Genomic DNA, 16395 nt, shown 5'->3' on the forward strand with positions numbered 1-16395 from the left:
TCTAGTTATAATATAAAACCTTAGAGATAAGTTTACATCAATTTTCACATAAAAATACAACCATAAAAACTGATAGTTATGAATAACTATAAAAAGCATAAACAGGTGTATTTTAGATAACTTAAACAGTTAAGATTCACTGAAAAACTGTGCCTTACTTGTTCATTAACTTTCTTCTCTTTCTCCAACTCCTTTTCCGTGTCCTCCAATTCTCTATCTTTTTGTTCCAATTGTTTTTCAAGCTGGTGAATTTCATCACGTAAAAACCGAGTGTCACGTCCACCCGTAGACTGTTGTGCCATCTTAAATAAACCAGAAATATAAATTAATCCCATATTCAGAGATTAAAATAAATCAACAACAAACAACTATCTTGACTTTAAATGTATATTATAATATTTAAAGTCACATTACCTTAAAGAAACATATTTTAAAATTTAGCTTATTTAAGATTTAGTTCATAGGATGACAACCCTCTAAGCTCTTCCTGAGCCACCCAGACCTATGAAGAACAGACGGTGAATTACTCAGGCTCTGTTATAGCTTCTGAGCCAAACTAAACTGCCAACGCACAGAAAACAGATGAACTATCTAGGTTTCCCCTGAATAACAGAGCTCTGAAACTACCAGAACCTTCATCCCAGCCACTGAACCCTGGTGTTAACCTGCCCTTACTCTTTTTTTTAAATTTTATTTTATTGTTGGAAGTGTTACAAATGTCACCTTTTTTCCCCATTGACCCCCCTCCACCCTGCTCCTGCCCCCTCCCCAGCCCTTCATCAAACTATTGTCTGTCCATGGGTTATGTGTATATGCATATAAATTCTTTGGTTAATCTCTATCCATCCCCCCTATCCCCTTCCCTCTGAAATTCATCAGTTTGTTTCATGCTTTAAGGCCTCTGGATCTATTTTGTTCATCAGTTTATTTTGTTCATCAGATTCCACATATAAGTGAGAAAATGTGATACTTGTCTTTTTCTGACTGAACCTGCCCTTACTATTATATCACAAACTATTTAGACCAGTGTTATCCAATAGGACTTTCTAGAATAGAATGTTCTCTGCACTGTTCAGCATAGGAGCCACTATCCACATGTACCTAACGAGCACTTGAAATGTGGCTAGTGCAACTAAAGAACTGAATGCTTAATTTTAATTACAATGAATTTAGTTATTCATCTGATTATCTTTAAAATATTGCAGCAGACTAAATCCATTTCACTTCACATTCCTGTTATTTTGGGTCATGATCCAAAACTTCGAATCCTTTGGTCATCTAATCTGTCTTACATTCATCACTTCACCAGATTCTGTTACCCTACCTTAACTAAATTTTCCTCCTTTTCCCCATGCTTCAAAAATTTTCCTTCATGCTATTGAAAATCCTCTTCAAGATAAGGTAATATTTTACATCCTCAATCTTTTTTACCGAAAGATCCTTTCCAAATCCTTGCCGTAGTTGCAATTGGCTCCTTTAGTATACTAAGTTGCTTTGAAACTCTGTCAATCGGAAAATGCTCATTTACATCCACATATTTCAGGGTCAAGAGGTGATGATTTACTTATGCAACTTCCAAGCTATCATCCCTGCACTATTCTGCAAAACCTCAATACACCCAGCTACAGATCTCTACCTACTCAGGACAGAAGCAAACTACCAACTTCCCAATCACTCAAAAAATTCATTGAGAATTTTTGGCACATGGTCATAGTCTTCCATCAAAAGACTCTCTAAGCCAGTAGTTCTCAACCTTCCTAATGCCGCGACCCTTTAACACAGTTCCTCATGTTGTGGTGACCCTCAACCATAAAATTATTTTCGTTGCTACGTCATAACTGTAATTTTGCTACTGTTATGAATAGTAATGTAAATATCTGATATGCAGGATGTATTTTCATTGTTACAAATTGAACATAAAGCATAGTGATTAATCACAAAAACAATATATGTAATTATATATGTGTTCTCTGATGGTCTTAGGTGACCCCTGTGAAAGGGTCGTTCAACCCCCAAAGGGGTCGCGATCCACAGTTTGAGAACCACTGCTCTAAGCAATATTTATATCTATACTAGAGGCCTGGTGTATGGGATTCGTGCACTGGTGGAAGGCGTGGCCTGTGGGGATCTGCCTGCTGTAGAAGTGCTGCTTATCCTGCATTGAGCATCTGCCCTCTGGAGGTCAGTGTGCATCATAGCAACTGGTTGATCGATCATTCTGGTCATTCTGCTGTTCGGTTGCTGGGCTTTTATTAATAGGACTAGAGGCCCGGTGCACAAAAATTTGTGCACTAGGGGGGGAGTCCCTCAGCATGGCCTATGCCCTCTTGCAGTCTTGAACCCTCGGGGGATGACCACCTGCTGGCTTAGGCCAGCTCCCCAGGGGATTGGGCCTAAGCTGGCAATCAGACATCCTTCTGGCAGCCCGGGAGCCCTCGGGGGATGTCCACTTGCCAGCAGGGACCAGGCCTAAGCTGCAGTCGGACATCCTTCGTGCTGCTGAGGAGGGAGAGGTTCCCACCACCATCACTGTGCTGGCAGCCGTCAGCCTTGCTTGTGGCTAAGCAGAGCTCCCCCTGTGGGAGTGCACGACCACCAGGGGACAGCTCCTGCATTTTGTGTCTGCCCCCTGCTGGTCAGAGTGTGCCATAGTGACCAGTCATTCCTAGTTGTTCTGCTGTTAGGGTCAGTTTGCATTTTACCCTTTTATTATATAGGATAGAGGCCTGGTGCATAGGTGGGGGCCAGCTGGTTTGCCCTGAAGGGTGTCCTGAATCAGGGTGGGGGTCCACTGGGGTGCCTGGCCAGCCTGGGTGAGGGGCTGATGGCTGTTTGCAGGCTGGTCAAGCCCCCCCAAGTGGGGACCCTCACCCCATGGAGGTTGGCCAGCCTGGGTGAGGGGCTGATGGCTGTTTTCAGGCTGGCCACACCCCCTTTAGGGTGGGGGTTCCCCACTGGGTTGCCTGGCCCGCCTGGGTGAGAGGCTGTGGGCCGTTTTCAGGCTGGCCAAGCCCCCCCAGCGACGGAATCTCCCAGCCTCGTTTCTTTTATTATTCTGGGATTTATTTACCTTCTATAATTGAAACTTTGTTGCCTTCAGTGGAGCTCAGAGCCAGCTCCTGCTCACTCCAGCTCCATGGCTGGCTGAAAGCAGGTATCTGGGGTTTATTTATCTTCTATAATTAAAACTTTGTTGCCTTCAGTGGAGCTAAGAACCGGCCACGGCAGGCAGGAAGCTTGGCTTCCTCCATCACTGGAGCAACCAAGCCTCCTGCTTGCTCCAGCTCCGTGGCTGCCAGCTGCCATCTTGGTTGGGTTAATTTGCATATAGTTGCTCTGACTGACTGGTGGGCGTGGCTTAAGGTGTAGTGAAGGTATGGTCAATTTGCATGTTTGTCTTTTATTAGATTAGATAACTTTCATTCTTGGCCTTTTTTTTTTAACTTGCTTCTAGAATTCATTATTAATTCCCACTCCCACACCCACACCAGGACCTTGTTCAGGAAGGAGCTTTCTCTGCTTTATTTCCAGGACTGGAGGCCTGGTGCACGAAATTTGTGCACTGGGGGTGGGGGTCCCTCAGCCCAGCCTGCCCCCTCTCATAGTCCAGGAGCCCTCAGTAGATGTCATACAGTCTGGCAGAAGAGGCTCGGAGCAGGCGCCCCGTGTGTGTGTGTGTGTGTCTGCTGGGGGCTTGCCCCAGCTGCACCGTGGAGTCTTGGAACAGGCGCCCCTCTGTATTGATCTCTCAGGCTCCTGGCAGCGCCTGTGTGTTATTCTCTCCCTTGAGCGGCGGCCAGGGCAGGTCGCCCTTGGTGAGCCAGGCCCCCAGCCACTCCTTGAGCAGTGGCCAGAGCTGCGGGAAGCTTCGCTTCCTCCATCACCGGGGGCAACCCAAGCCTCCAGCTCCGTAGCCGGCCGCAAACTTTATTGGGTTAATTTGCATACTCGCCCTGATTGGCTGGCAGGTGTAGTGGAGTGACACCAATTTGCATGTTTCTCTTTTATTAGTGTAGATATCTGCCTTTGACCTCATGAGACCCTTTAATCCCTTGACTCCTCTTCTCCCTAACTTCTCATACCACTCTAATCTTGATTTACTTGCCTATTCAGCTAGGATTTCATAATCATCACTTCAACCACTTTCTTACCAACATCTCCAATAGCTCTATTCTTCTATTCTAACAGCAACTCTCAGGCCATACACTAACACAGAATGGATCAAACTTTTTAATTTACTTAGTAAGTACTGAGAATAGTTGGTATTATCCTAGAAGCAGAATATACAATAGGAAATAAAAAACAAAATTCACTGAGTTAACATATAAAAGAATCAGGACTTGAACTCACATAGTCTTACTCCAGATCTAGTAATCTCTATATGTCCTGCTTTATCTGACTTCCTTAAAACTGGACTACACATCTCCTACTCTTAATTTTAGCAGATTCTCTGCATTCTCTCAATTTCCAGGCACAAAACCTACAAACTAAAGGCTTCTGTACACATCCATTCATGCTCCCTTCCTCCTTTTAAAATCTAACCCATTTGTATCACATCCCATTCCATATTCTCAGGAATCTCAATATATTCAGCTCCTTAACAATAACTTTATTTTTACTCTTGCTTGGCTTTCTCAAAAGATGCTTCTATTATACCTTCTGTCACTATTCCTCAAATTTCCACATGCCTCACTCTACCAGTTATTAGTAATCCTTTGTATACCTCTCTAAACCATAGCCTCTATAGGATTATTGAATGTTTTTATTTTGTTCACAATTGAATGCTCAATTCTTAATAGAATTTAAGGAACATAATAGGCATGTGAAATAAATATTGAACAAATAAGTATGAATATAATATCATTCTTGCAATTTTTCCAACCAATAAAAATAAAAATATAAAAACAACAATTCCAAATAATAAAAGTAACAACAATTATACCTTAGAGAATACAAAAGGACATACCTCCAGTTCACTTTCCAGTCTCATTAATTCAGTTTGGAATTTATTTTCTGTTTAAAATAAATAAATAAATAAGTGTTTCAAATGGTCAGATTTATCAAGCTTTTAAATAAATTTCAATAAAATTAATTCTTTTTAAAGATTATATTATGATTTTATATGGTTGTTATGTAAGAGGAAAAACTATTTTATACCAGACCCATAAAGTTGGAGTGATCTTTCAAAATAGAATATACAAATTTTATAGACTATATTAAAGCTAATTCTCTATTGTTTAGTGAATAAATGGATTCCACTATCTAACAGCATAAATTTTCTAAAAATTATCGTTGATGCTATTAGAGATGTCTCCTCTTTTCCCTCCCGTTGCCCACCTCCACGCTGCACCCAACCCCACCTCCCTCTGGTCTTCACCACATTGTTGTCTGTGTCCATGGAATTTGCACATATGTTCTTTAGCTAATCTCTTAATACCATAAACTTTTCTCAAGGTATTTACCAACTTTTGCTTGTTCTTCTCCAGCTTTATCAATTTCTTCCAAAGCTAGCTCTGCTTCTTGAGCTTTCATCTAAGTATTTAAAAAAAAAAAAAAGGTAACATTAATATGCCTTTAAACTAGAATGTAAGAACTGAAAATGAGAATTTTATTTGCTCTCCCAATACTTAGTGTCTGCAGTGCTTGTCACACAGTGACATTCAATAAATATTTGTTACATGAATACTACATGATTTCCTTCTTAAGGCTATAATTTCTAGATTCTTAACAGTTTAAAACATCTTTGTTTCCTCTTTTTCTCTCAAGTCTTATATATCAAGTATCGCTAATGTTTCCTTTTGTAATATTTTCCAATATCTTTTTTTCTCTTTTCTATTTCTTTTTTCAATTCTGTCATTACTCTAAGTCCATAATTTTATGTTTAGTCTCCTTCTTTATGTTATATCCTTCAATTTGTCCTATTAACATATCCACGTTAGCCTTCCTAATGCATAGTTTTGTATCTATCAATTGTGGCTCAAAACCCTTTAATGAGTCCTCACTGCTGACAACATAAAATAACAAGGCTGTCAAACTATACAAATACCCACCATGTTTCCTCTGTAAGCTGCTATAAACTTTTTGCACGTGTCTCCTCAACTGTAAAGAATATACACATTCTCAATTCCCAGTTTTTATTTATGGTAGCCTCCAGCCCTAAAAGCTCCTTAACATTTTCCCACTGCCTTCCACTTATCTAAAACAACATCAGTCTTTGACCTTTATGAGGTCTTCTCACACTTAACTCTCTTCCCCTTCTAACAAATCCCTATAGCAGTCATCTGCATTTTTCATTTCTACCTCAGGATTATGTTATTATAATTAACAGAGGACCTCCCTATGTTATTTTTAAGCATACCCATTCTGTTTCCCCTACATATTCTTTTGGGAACTTTAGAGCAAAAACTAGCAATGTTTTACACACTAAAATTCTCAATCACATGTGATGATATCTCATTTTTTAGTGGTGATTTAGGTACTTTCACAAAGATTAACTTATTTAAGAACAGATCATTAAATTTTTCTAATAGTCAAAGCTGTTTTTAAAACCTACTACATACAAACCTTCATTAGTGACTGAGTAATTCTGAAAAGGTGTATCACGTTTTCTTGACTTTCATTTTTTAGCTCATTTACTTCCACCTAAGTAAACAGAAAAGCAACTATTTTATATTTTATAACCCTCAAGCAAAATATAAAAATTCTTCCAGTTAAACCACTCATGACTTCACGGACAACTTAGGTTCAGCATAGTTATATGTTTATATCTACGCATTATTTGTCAATTAAGCACCTTGGATAAAGAAACCAATAAATTATCTGCCAATTTTTCTTGACGAGGCAGGTCATCTGGGTCAACTTTTATTATTTCTTTCCAGTTTATATTAGGTGGCATCTTGAATTCTTTAGCAATGCTTTAACGTCTGAAACAAAACAGGTGGATATTAGCATTTTCAAGGTAAACAGCATTACTGTTTTTACAGTAATTTACACTTTTTATAGGTAACGTTATTATAACTCTGGTGTTAGCAAAGAGCTATGCTATGGCTCCTTAATTGTGTAACAAATATGTGAGTAAAACAGACTTCCTCAAAATTAGAGCAGTTGGTACAAACCATCAATTATTGTACCGGCTAAATAAACTATGACAACTCTCTTGCTAAAACTAATTTAGGTCAGAACTAAGGTTTCGAGTAACCTTCTCCAAGCCCTTTACCACCAAAGGCGCGCGAACATCTAAGGGTGCCAAGCGCGGGGGTGCTTGGAAGGCTGACCCCTGATTCGGAGGAGCTGGGGGGGGGGAGAGGGGGCGGGCGTGAGGTGGAGTGCAGAAATAAACGACTGAAAGGAGTGCATCGGGGTCGGAGTAAACAGGGCTGAAGCAAGAAGGCAGACGGATTTCGAAGCAAAGACTAAGGGGCGGAGAAGCTGGGCTATTGCACACGGGCCCTGAGGCTTAAAGAACCTGCGTGGGAAGAGGTTCGCAGCTCCTGCTCACCAGGATCCACCCAGCACGCCTGGCAACCAGCGGAGGTTTCTTATCTACCGCATCCACCAAGCCGGGCCCACAGCTACGCCCGACCGCTCCCCAGCGCGGTTCCAAGCGGACACTGAATCCCGCCAACTGGTTCCCAGCAAGCACAGCAAGCAATAGCGGCGGCGGCTGCTAGGCGACACCATTCTCCACCCAGCCAAGACTGGGACAAGGTCCCGGATGCAAAAAGAGCCTACATTTCACGACCGTGGGTGATGCTTTACGTTTAGATCCCCCAGCAGGTTCCCAGGACTCTGCGTTAAGGACAAGGACAAGGCGTAGGATTAGGACTCCAAATCCCAGGGTGCAGTTCTTCTTGGAAACTTGTGCATCCTGGGAACTGAAGTATCGGAACAGTGGAGGGAGGCCTTTCCCGGCGTGCAGTGCGAGGCTGCGAGCGAACTGGGGCGGTGGGGATCCACCCGGAGGCGGGAGGCGCAGCCGCGGCCGGGGCGCGTCTGCGCTACTGACCTGGACGAGGTAGACCATGACTGTCTCTTTGGTGGCGTTGCTCGCTGGCCCGCTTTTCCTGAGGTTTCCCTAAGCCACCCCCCTGGTGGAACCGCTCGCAGGTATGGGCGGGCGGGCGGTCAGCGGCCGGGGAGGAGTTTAGGGGAGCTGTCCCGGCTTAGGGGAGCTCTTTCCATTGGGGAGGAAGGGCCCGGTGCGAGTCTGAAGAGGTGGGGAGACCCCGCCTTCTCCTCAGGCGTTTGCTAGCTGCGGCCCGGGTGCCGCTCTCTGTAGGAAGACTAGGGAGAAAAAAGTTTTAGCCTTTTTTTGGTTTCAGAATCTGTGTGCAGTGGAGCGAGGGGCGCGCGGTCGCGATCCTCCTCTGGGCGCGAGTGAAGGATCGGCGAGGACCCCGCCCCCGCGCACCCGCCGCCTCACCTGCGCGCCGGGACCTTTGCGCCGGAGGAGTCAGCGGGGAGTGCAGGCTCCGGAGGGGAGGCTGGAACTGGTGCGGCCACTGCGGGGGGGCAGGGGCAAGGGGCCCGGCTCTCACGGTTCCCGTCATTCACCTGGGCACGCAGGTGCCCTTCTCAGAAAGCACCTGTGGTGTTTACAACTCTTGTTGGTGCAAGTCTGGCTCTTCCCTCTTCTCTCGGCCATTCTGGAGTATGATACGTTCTCAAGAAGCCATAGTTTTCATAGGGTCCCCAATACCTACTCATTTCAAATTTCCTCTGGATTATTACAAAAACTCCTCCGACACCTGAATGCCATCCATGATGCCTTCCTTCCCCTTATCTTTCAACTCTTAGCGGTCATGTTCAAGTCATTAACAACTGGAGTAGATTTTAACATCTAAATATGTCTTAACTCTATTTCCTCCCATCTCTGTTGTCGGGGCTCTAATATTATATAGCAGCATGTTTTGGAAAAATAAAAATGCTGACCTCATTTTTACAACTGTAATACTTTAAACAATAAAGATAAAAATAATTTTAAAGTTGAAAAAAATAGATTTGAACTCTAAAAGGCATTTTCAACTGTTTGGACTCGTGTCTTTCATCGATCTTTTTTTTAAAAGCACTTTTTTTTCCTTACTATAATTGATAATAAATTTTTCTATTAAAGTAAAGGATAGGTTTCTTTACAAAACACATGGTTCAGTAGAAATAGCTTAGTAAAAAATAAAAACAAATAACTTTTGAGAGAGCTGTTTAAAGACATCAGATTTATCATTTTTCCTAATCCTTTACTGAAATATGTCAAATACTATTCATTATTTTAAAAAAAACACCTAAAAGCTATGTTCTACATTATATCTGCAGAACTTATAACTGGAAATTTGTAACTTTTGATCAGTCTTTTCTATGTGTTCATTTTTTTTTTTTTTTTAAGATTCCAAATGTGAGAGTACGATATTTCTCTTTCTCTATCTGACTTTATTTCACTTAATACCCTCAAGGTCCATTCATGCAAATGACAGGATTTTCTTCGTTTTTATGGCTGATTAATATTTCATCGTGTATATACACCACATTTTTTGTATCCATTCATCTCTCCATGGACACTTTGTTTCCATGACTTGGCTGTTGTAAACAGTCTGCAATAAATATGGGGGTGCAGATATTTCTTCGAGAATGGTTTTGTTTCCTTCTGATATTCGGGGTAGAATTAGGGATAATATGGTAGTTTTATGTTTAAATTTTGAGGAACCTCCATACAGTTTTCCACAGTGGCTGCACCAGTTTACATTCCCACCAGCAGTGCACAGGGTTCTTGTCTCCACATCCTTGACAAAACTTATCTCTTGTTTTTTGATGACAGCCATTCTGACAGGTGTAAGGTGATATCTCATTGTGGTTTTCATTTGCATTTCTCTGATGATTGGTGATGAGCAGCTTTTCATTTACCTGTTGGCCATTTGTGTCTTTGGGAAAAGTTCCTCGGCCCATTTTTAATCTGATTATTTGGGGGGGGGGGGGGAGGGGTTTGTTTGTTTTTTTGCTATTGAGTTATATGAATGCTTTATACAGATATATATTTGCAAATATTTTCTCCTGTTCCATAGGTTTTGTTTTCATTTTGTTGATGATTACCTTTGCTGTTCAGAAGCTTTTTAGTTTGATCTAGTCCCACTTGTTTATTTTGACTTTGGTTGCCTTTGCTTTTGGTTTTAAATCCAAAAAATCCATTGCCAAGAGAGCAATGTCAAGGGGTTACCCCCTGTTGTCTTCTAGGATTTTTATTATTTCCGGACTTATGTTCAAATCTTTAATTCATTTTGAGTTGATTTTTGTGAGCAGTGTAAGGTAGCGGTCCACTTTCATTTTTCTGCCTCTGGTGGCTCTCCAGTTTTCCCAGCACCATTTATTGAAGAGGTTATCCTTTCCTCAGTGTATACTCCTGGTTTCTTTATTTCTGGGCTCTCTATTCTGTTTGTTGATCTATGTGCTTGTTTTTATACCAATACCGTACTGATCTGAGTATTACAACTTTGTCATTAAATCTTCATAGCAATCCAGTGAAATGGGTGCTTATATTGTTCTCATTTTCCAACTAGACTTGGCGGGGTTAAGTATTCTGCTCAATCAATCTTAAATTATGTGATTGAACACAGTCTTTCTGGCTGGAGTACCTGCTTGAATCTGCTATACTGCCTCCTCAGGCATGCTGTTAACTAATATTCATAAAGTGCTTGTACTTCAATCTTGCAATTTATAGTAAATATTTCATATTCTAATTATATAACTTTGTTTACTCAAGAAGGTGAATTAAATAATCTTCTTTTCCCAGTAATAAGCCTTTTTTTTTTTTATCCTCACCTGAGGATATTATTTTTATTGACTTTTAGAAAGGAAGGGAGAAAGAAATATTCCTTAAGTTGCCTCCCATTTGTGCTCAGATCAGTGATTGAACCCTCAATCCAGAATTCAACCAGCAACCCTTTGGTCTGCAGGACAATGCTCCAACCAACTGAGCCATTTGGCCAGGGCAAATTAAATACTGTTCATGTTCAGTGTTTTTAAGTCATAATTTAGCAAGGGAAGATAGGTATGAAATGGAATAGTATTTCTTAAGCACATATTAGAACCTTACTTTTCTTGTTTTTTTCATTCATTGTAGCTATTAGTTCCTATTTGTTTTTATTTTTTGTATTGATTTTTAGAGAGGAAGGAAGAGGGAGAAACATTGATGTGAGAGCAAAATATCAAACGGCTGCCTCCTGCACCCCCCAACTGGGGATCAACCCTGAAACCTGGGTATGTGCCCTGACTGACAAGCAAACATGCAACCTTTCAGTAAACCTGCAAGGGACGACACTCAACCACTGAGACACATGAGCCAGGGCCCTTTTTATTCTTTTACTAGTTTTATTTTGTCTGTATTGTTTTTTTCTACCCTTTATTTCCCTCACCCTGTTGTTCGTATTTATATTCCCAACAACTCAAGGTATCTGGTCTAATGGTAAATTTTTGTTGTTCGTTTGTTTTCTTTTTAATAATATGTTTTATTCTCATTTTTTAATAGTGAAAACAGGTTCAGAGAAACTAAATAATTCCCTAATACTTAAGGAAGCTAAGATTGCAACCTAGATCTCAATTACAGTCCTGGCTAAATGCAAAATCTTGCTTAAATTTTATTATTTTACTCATTCTAAAAATAATTTTGAGCTAAAATGCGTTATCTATGGTCTAGGTCAGTGGTCGGCAAACTGCGGCCCCTTAAGTGTGGCTCTTCCACAAAATACCACGTGCGGGAGCGCACATACAGTGGTACAGTGCGATTGAAACTTCGTGGCCACACTCAAGGGGCCAAAGAGCCGCAGTTTGCCGACCACTGATCTAGGTCATAATGCACTATAGTATGTTTGTAACTAACTCAGAATCAAGAAATTTAACTCAAGTTCTAGTTCTGTCACTTTCTATAATTTTGAGGAAAATTGCTAAAACTCACCATTATTTTTTTAGCATATTTTCTTCATTAGTCAGTTTTCACCTTTTCAAGAGAAAAGGTTTATGTGACAATTTTATAAATGGCTTTACTACAGGAACACTTGCCTGGACTTGCCTTCTTTCTTCTCTGTGGTTTTATGAGTAGTTTTATCTGACCAAATTCATTTCACAAGAAAGACTTGCTTTTAGTAATTGCTACCTCTGTTCTCTTTATCAATCAACCTATGTTCATTCCTTAGATGTTACTCCCATTGCCGTTTTGCTGCCTTATCAAGAAAATGAGTTGTAGCTTTTCCAGCTTCTGAAATAAGGCAAGGCCATGAGCAATTTAATATCCACTTGTCTATAATAAATGTTTTGTTTTGCCTTGTTGTCATGGAGAGGAATCTATGCACCAAGCAGGTACTTGTCTTCTCTCAACTTGAGGAGACTGGAAAGATTAGTGGGAGTCATAGTGAATGCAGACTTTGCAAACTTAACAGGCCAAGTTTTATGAGCTATAAAATATTGATAAAATATAGTCGATTATTCCTATTGAAAAAGGTATAATCATGAAATTATTGAACTGAGAAGACTTTCCTTTTCAAGCTAAATTTTCCCAGATCTATATAAAATTTTCCTGCAGGTTAAGTTTTTTTCTACAGTTAAAATGTTGTATTATTAGAAAAAGTGAACAATCAGTACAATTTTGTTGAAGGAATTATATTGTTTTGTATGTCTGTAATGTAGCTCATGAGTGGTCTTCATTTGCAGTTGAACTTTTTGCACATATGTCGTGACATTCTGTTTTTGCAAGCAAGCATAAATCAGTCATCCCATCCACTCAGATCATATGCATCTGTGTGAATATGCTTGTGTGCCTGCCTTAGTCTGTTCATGCTGCTTTTAACACGGTACTGGAGATTCGGTGATTTATAAACAACAGGGATTTATTTCTCCCGGTTCTGGAGTCCGGTTAAGTCCAAGATCAAAGCATCAGCAGATTCAGTCAGTGTCTGGTGCAGACCCACTTCCTGATTCATTGAGGGGGTCTTTTCTGTACCCTCTCATGGCAGAAGGGGCAAGGGATCTCTTTTATAAGGACACTAATCACATTTATGAGGGCCCCACCCCCACAATGTAATCACATCCTACAGGCCCCACCTCCAAATGCCATCATATTGGGCGTTGCCTTAGGATTTAACTTGATTGGGGGGGGGGGGGGACATCAGCATCTAGTTTGTAGCATTCCCACAGCTAACATGTAACAGTAATGTGTTACATTGTTATGGTAATGGCCTCCAGTGAATTATGTCTCCCCCTGTCTATGCCCTTTCCCCTAACCTCTACCCTCTTTCCCCTAACCCAGGGGTGGGCAAACTTTTTGACTCGAGGGCCACAATGGGTTCTTAAACTGGACCGGAGGGCCAGAACAAAAGCTTGGATGGAGTGTTTGTGTGAACTAATATAAATTCAAAGTAAACATCATTACATAAAAGGGTACGGTCTTTTTTTTTTTTTTTTAGTTTTATTCATTTCAAACGGGCCGGATTCCGGCCCGTAGGCCGTAGTTTGCCCACGGCTGCCCTAACCTCTACCCTTGAAGATAGCTCTTTTGGACAAAATCTAAGATGACTCCACAACTGAGCTTATGACCTGCATGAGAACTAGCTCTCTCTCCCTCCCTTGAAGAACCTTCAAAAAATCTATAATTTTGGCCCATTTATAACCTCTCTCACATTTATTCTGGGTTTACATTGCTTGTTGATGTTTAAAAGTATAAATGCAGTAAGCAGAGACTTGAAAAGAGCTTGCACACTGGGACTTGCCTTCCTGCTCTCCTAAAGTCACCATTTAAGACGTTCAGGCTAACCTACTAGATGATATGGCCACAAGTACTAGACTAGCTTTTTAAGCTGAGACCCACCTCCCCCCCTACCTTTTAGATATCCGGTCTTTTTTTTTTTTTTTAATATATTTTTACTGAATTCAGAAAGGAAGGGAGAGTGAGCTAGAAACATCAATGATGAGAGAGAATCATTGATCAGCTGCCTCCTGCACCCCCCACACTGGGGGATCGAGCCCACAACCCAGGCATGTGCCCTGACCGGGAATCGAACCGATCAATGGTCAGCCACTGAGCCATGCCAGCCAGGCTAGATATCTAGTCTTAATCAAGCAGGATAACCATAGGCAGGAGTGTCCCCAGGCACAACCAGCAGAAGAAATGTGTGGGTGGATATACACACACACACACACACACACACATTTGTACATATGTACATATGTATGCATCAAATAAAGACAATGGAGTTACAATATTATGGGTCTCTTAGTTTGAAATTGTAGAGTAGGCTGGCAGGCTAGAAACTCTCCAGGAGGACCTAATGCTATAGTCTTGAGGTGGAATTTTTTTCTTAGGGTAGGTAACTTCAGTTTTGCTTTTAAGGTGATTCAGCTGATTAGATGAGGTCTAGCCACATTATGGAGTGTAATCTCCTTTACTTAAATTCATCTTTAAAAAAATTTTTTAAACATTTATTGATTTTAGAGAGAAAAACATCTATTTGCTGTCCACTTATTTATGCATTCATTGGTTGATTCTTCTGTGTGCCCTGATGGGATCAAACCCACAACCTTGATGTATCTGGATAACACTCCAAGCAACAGAGTTACCCAGCCAGGGCTACTTAAAGTCACCTGGTTGTAGACGTTAACCACATTTACAAAATACCTTCATAGCAACTCCTAGGTTAGTTTTAGAATACTAGTGTTACTACTGTTGCCTAGCCAAGTTCACATATCCAACTAATAAACATTTTTTAATGCTATCCACTCAGTAAACATTATCACCTCATCGTTAAACCCCTATCTATACCAAGTTTAAGAGTGAGGAAGGGAGAGGGAGAGAGAGAGAGAGAGAAACATTGATGTTCCAGAGAAATAATGATCAGCTGCCTCTTGAACGTACCCCAATTGGGACCAAACCACACCTAGATATGTGTTCTGACCAGGAATCAAGCTTCAGTGCATGGGACGATGCTCCAGCCAACTGAGCCACACTTTCCAGGGCTGATAATGGAATTTTTAAAGATTACCCAAGGTTGCTTAATAAGGTGAAAAAGAGAGGTAGTTCTAGTGCATGCTTGTGAGCCCAGTTGTGGACTTACCTGAGGTTCTGCCCAAAAAAGCCACCTGTGGAAGGAGTGGTTGGAGGTAGGGGTGGAACCTCAACAAAGAAAAGCTGGATATCACCAGTTTCTAAGGAGGGAGCAGAGAGCTTCCTTCTAGTGAAGGAAGAAGAAATTGATATAAAGGGAACTTTAGGTGATAGTCACCAATGATGTGGGGTTTTGTCCCAAAGAACCCTTAACCACCTGATAGTCTCATTGTTGGTTAATCAAGTGGTCAAGTAAGCCCTTTTGCTTTTCTTTCTTTTTTTTCCCTCTCCATTCTGCTTTAACTTTATAGTGTTCAAAAACTATGTTTAACAAGAATGTAAGGTTTATCTTAAGAATGTAGGTTGAAAAAAAAAAAAAGAAAGAAAAAGGAACCACAATCCCTATTTCATTACAACAGGCTTCTCATTTACAATGAGCCCAAGCCTGGGATAGAGGATAAGCCCAAAAGTTAAATGAAGTTTAGACTTTTGATTATTATGTTGGCACTGAGCATTTCAATTACTGAATGAAACTGTTTTACAACTTAAAGTGACTACATAACTTTTAATTACCTAACTGTATTTAGAAATCATGGTATTCAAGTTTCTTAAAGTAACATTTTTATAACTTTGTGGTTTTTAAGCCTTTAAATTCAGCCTAAAAATATTATTGTTTGTAAAGTATCATTTTTTAAAATAACAGATAACTCCAATTGAAAGAACTAAATTACCTTAATCATTTACATTTAGAACTTGGTTAAGTTGACTTAATTTAAAACTGCATTTGTAATTTTAATACGTTTATTTGTATTCAAGGACTTTAGATGCTAGACTTAACAAGCCAAATGTTCTCAATACTTAAAAAACTTTTATAAAGCTAATATATTGAAATGAAATAAAAACAACAGACAAAAAAGAACAACAAAACAAAACAATAATGCTTGTAGATTACATTTAACACTAAAGCAACTCAAATTCTATAAAAATTCCAATACTAAATGTAAACTTGGCTAAGTCCTTTTACTTTTATTTTTTTAAACAATATGTGCTGGAGAGGAAATAAGATCTCAAATGTTCTGGAGAACAACAATTTTGCAGATTTTCATACATTTGAAATTAAAGAGGGAGGAGGGAATGGAAGGAAAATTACTTGGAGGTGAGAGAAAGTAAGGCGGGATGGGATTACAGGATAGATAATAAAATTATGTCTTTCTTGAGAGTTTAAAAAATGTGTTAACCTGGATGCACAGAAACAATGGAGGGGGCTTGCTTAAGGCAAAGGTAAACTTTTACTAAAAAGTTACATGCCTGGGGCATTA

General features: G+C 40.3%; 3 protein-coding genes across 10 annotated transcripts in view; 2 read left to right on the top strand and 1 right to left on the bottom strand.

The window, feature by feature from the left end:
- The window catches only part of CEP290 (centrosomal protein 290), a 121235-nt gene extending 113530 nt beyond the window's left edge, over positions 1–7705 (bottom strand). For 6 of the 7 annotated variants that reach the window (XM_059683739.1, XM_059683735.1, XM_059683732.1 and 3 more), the window contains exons 1-6: positions 7499–7705; positions 6794–6923; positions 6565–6642; positions 5463–5532; positions 4967–5013; positions 159–302 (exon numbers count right to left, since the gene is read on the bottom strand). In XM_059683739.1, the coding sequence (XP_059539722.1) occupies positions 159–302; positions 4967–5013; positions 5463–5532; positions 6565–6642; positions 6794–6895 (441 nt within the window). In that variant the 5' untranslated portion in view covers positions 6896–6923; positions 7499–7705. Of the gene's footprint in view, positions 1–158; positions 303–4966; positions 5014–5462; positions 5533–6564; positions 6643–6793; positions 6924–7465 lie in introns of all 7 variants that reach the window. The other variant, XM_059683733.1, reaches the window with a different exon arrangement.
- LOC132226603 (uncharacterized) lies at positions 7039–9946 on the top strand. The gene is made up of 3 exons (XM_059681171.1): positions 7039–7059; positions 7823–8123; positions 8335–9946. Exons 1-3 carry the CDS (start codon positions 7039–7041, stop codon positions 8841–8843), a joined length of 831 nt encoding a protein of 276 aa, XP_059537154.1. The 3' UTR covers positions 8844–9946.
- Positions 7909–16395, top strand: part of TMTC3 (transmembrane O-mannosyltransferase targeting cadherins 3) — a 69581-nt gene continuing 61094 nt past the window's right edge. Inside the window, exon 1 of one of the 2 annotated variants that reach the window (XM_059683741.1) lies at positions 7909–8014. The gene's annotated coding sequence lies outside the window, so the exon portion shown is untranslated. Of the gene's footprint in view, positions 8107–16395 lie in introns of both variants that reach the window. The other variant, XM_059683740.1, reaches the window with a different exon arrangement.

This window comes from Myotis daubentonii, chromosome 2 (assembly GCF_963259705.1).
Source record: "Myotis daubentonii chromosome 2, mMyoDau2.1, whole genome shotgun sequence".
NCBI classification, from domain to species: Eukaryota; Metazoa; Chordata; class Mammalia; order Chiroptera; family Vespertilionidae; genus Myotis; species Myotis daubentonii.

Excerpts from the sequence above, each read along its gene's own strand:
- LOC132226603 (XM_059681171.1), top strand. The coding sequence starts at position 7,039 with ATGCTATGGCTCCTTAATTGT. Across the intron at positions 7,060-7,822 it reads TGCTATGGCTCCTTAATTGT|GACTCCAAATCCCAGGGTGC; the intron begins GTAACAAATATG and ends GCGTAGGATTAG. Across the intron at positions 8,124-8,334 it reads CAGGTATGGGCGGGCGGGCG|TGGAGCGAGGGGCGCGCGGT; the intron begins GTCAGCGGCCGG and ends ATCTGTGTGCAG.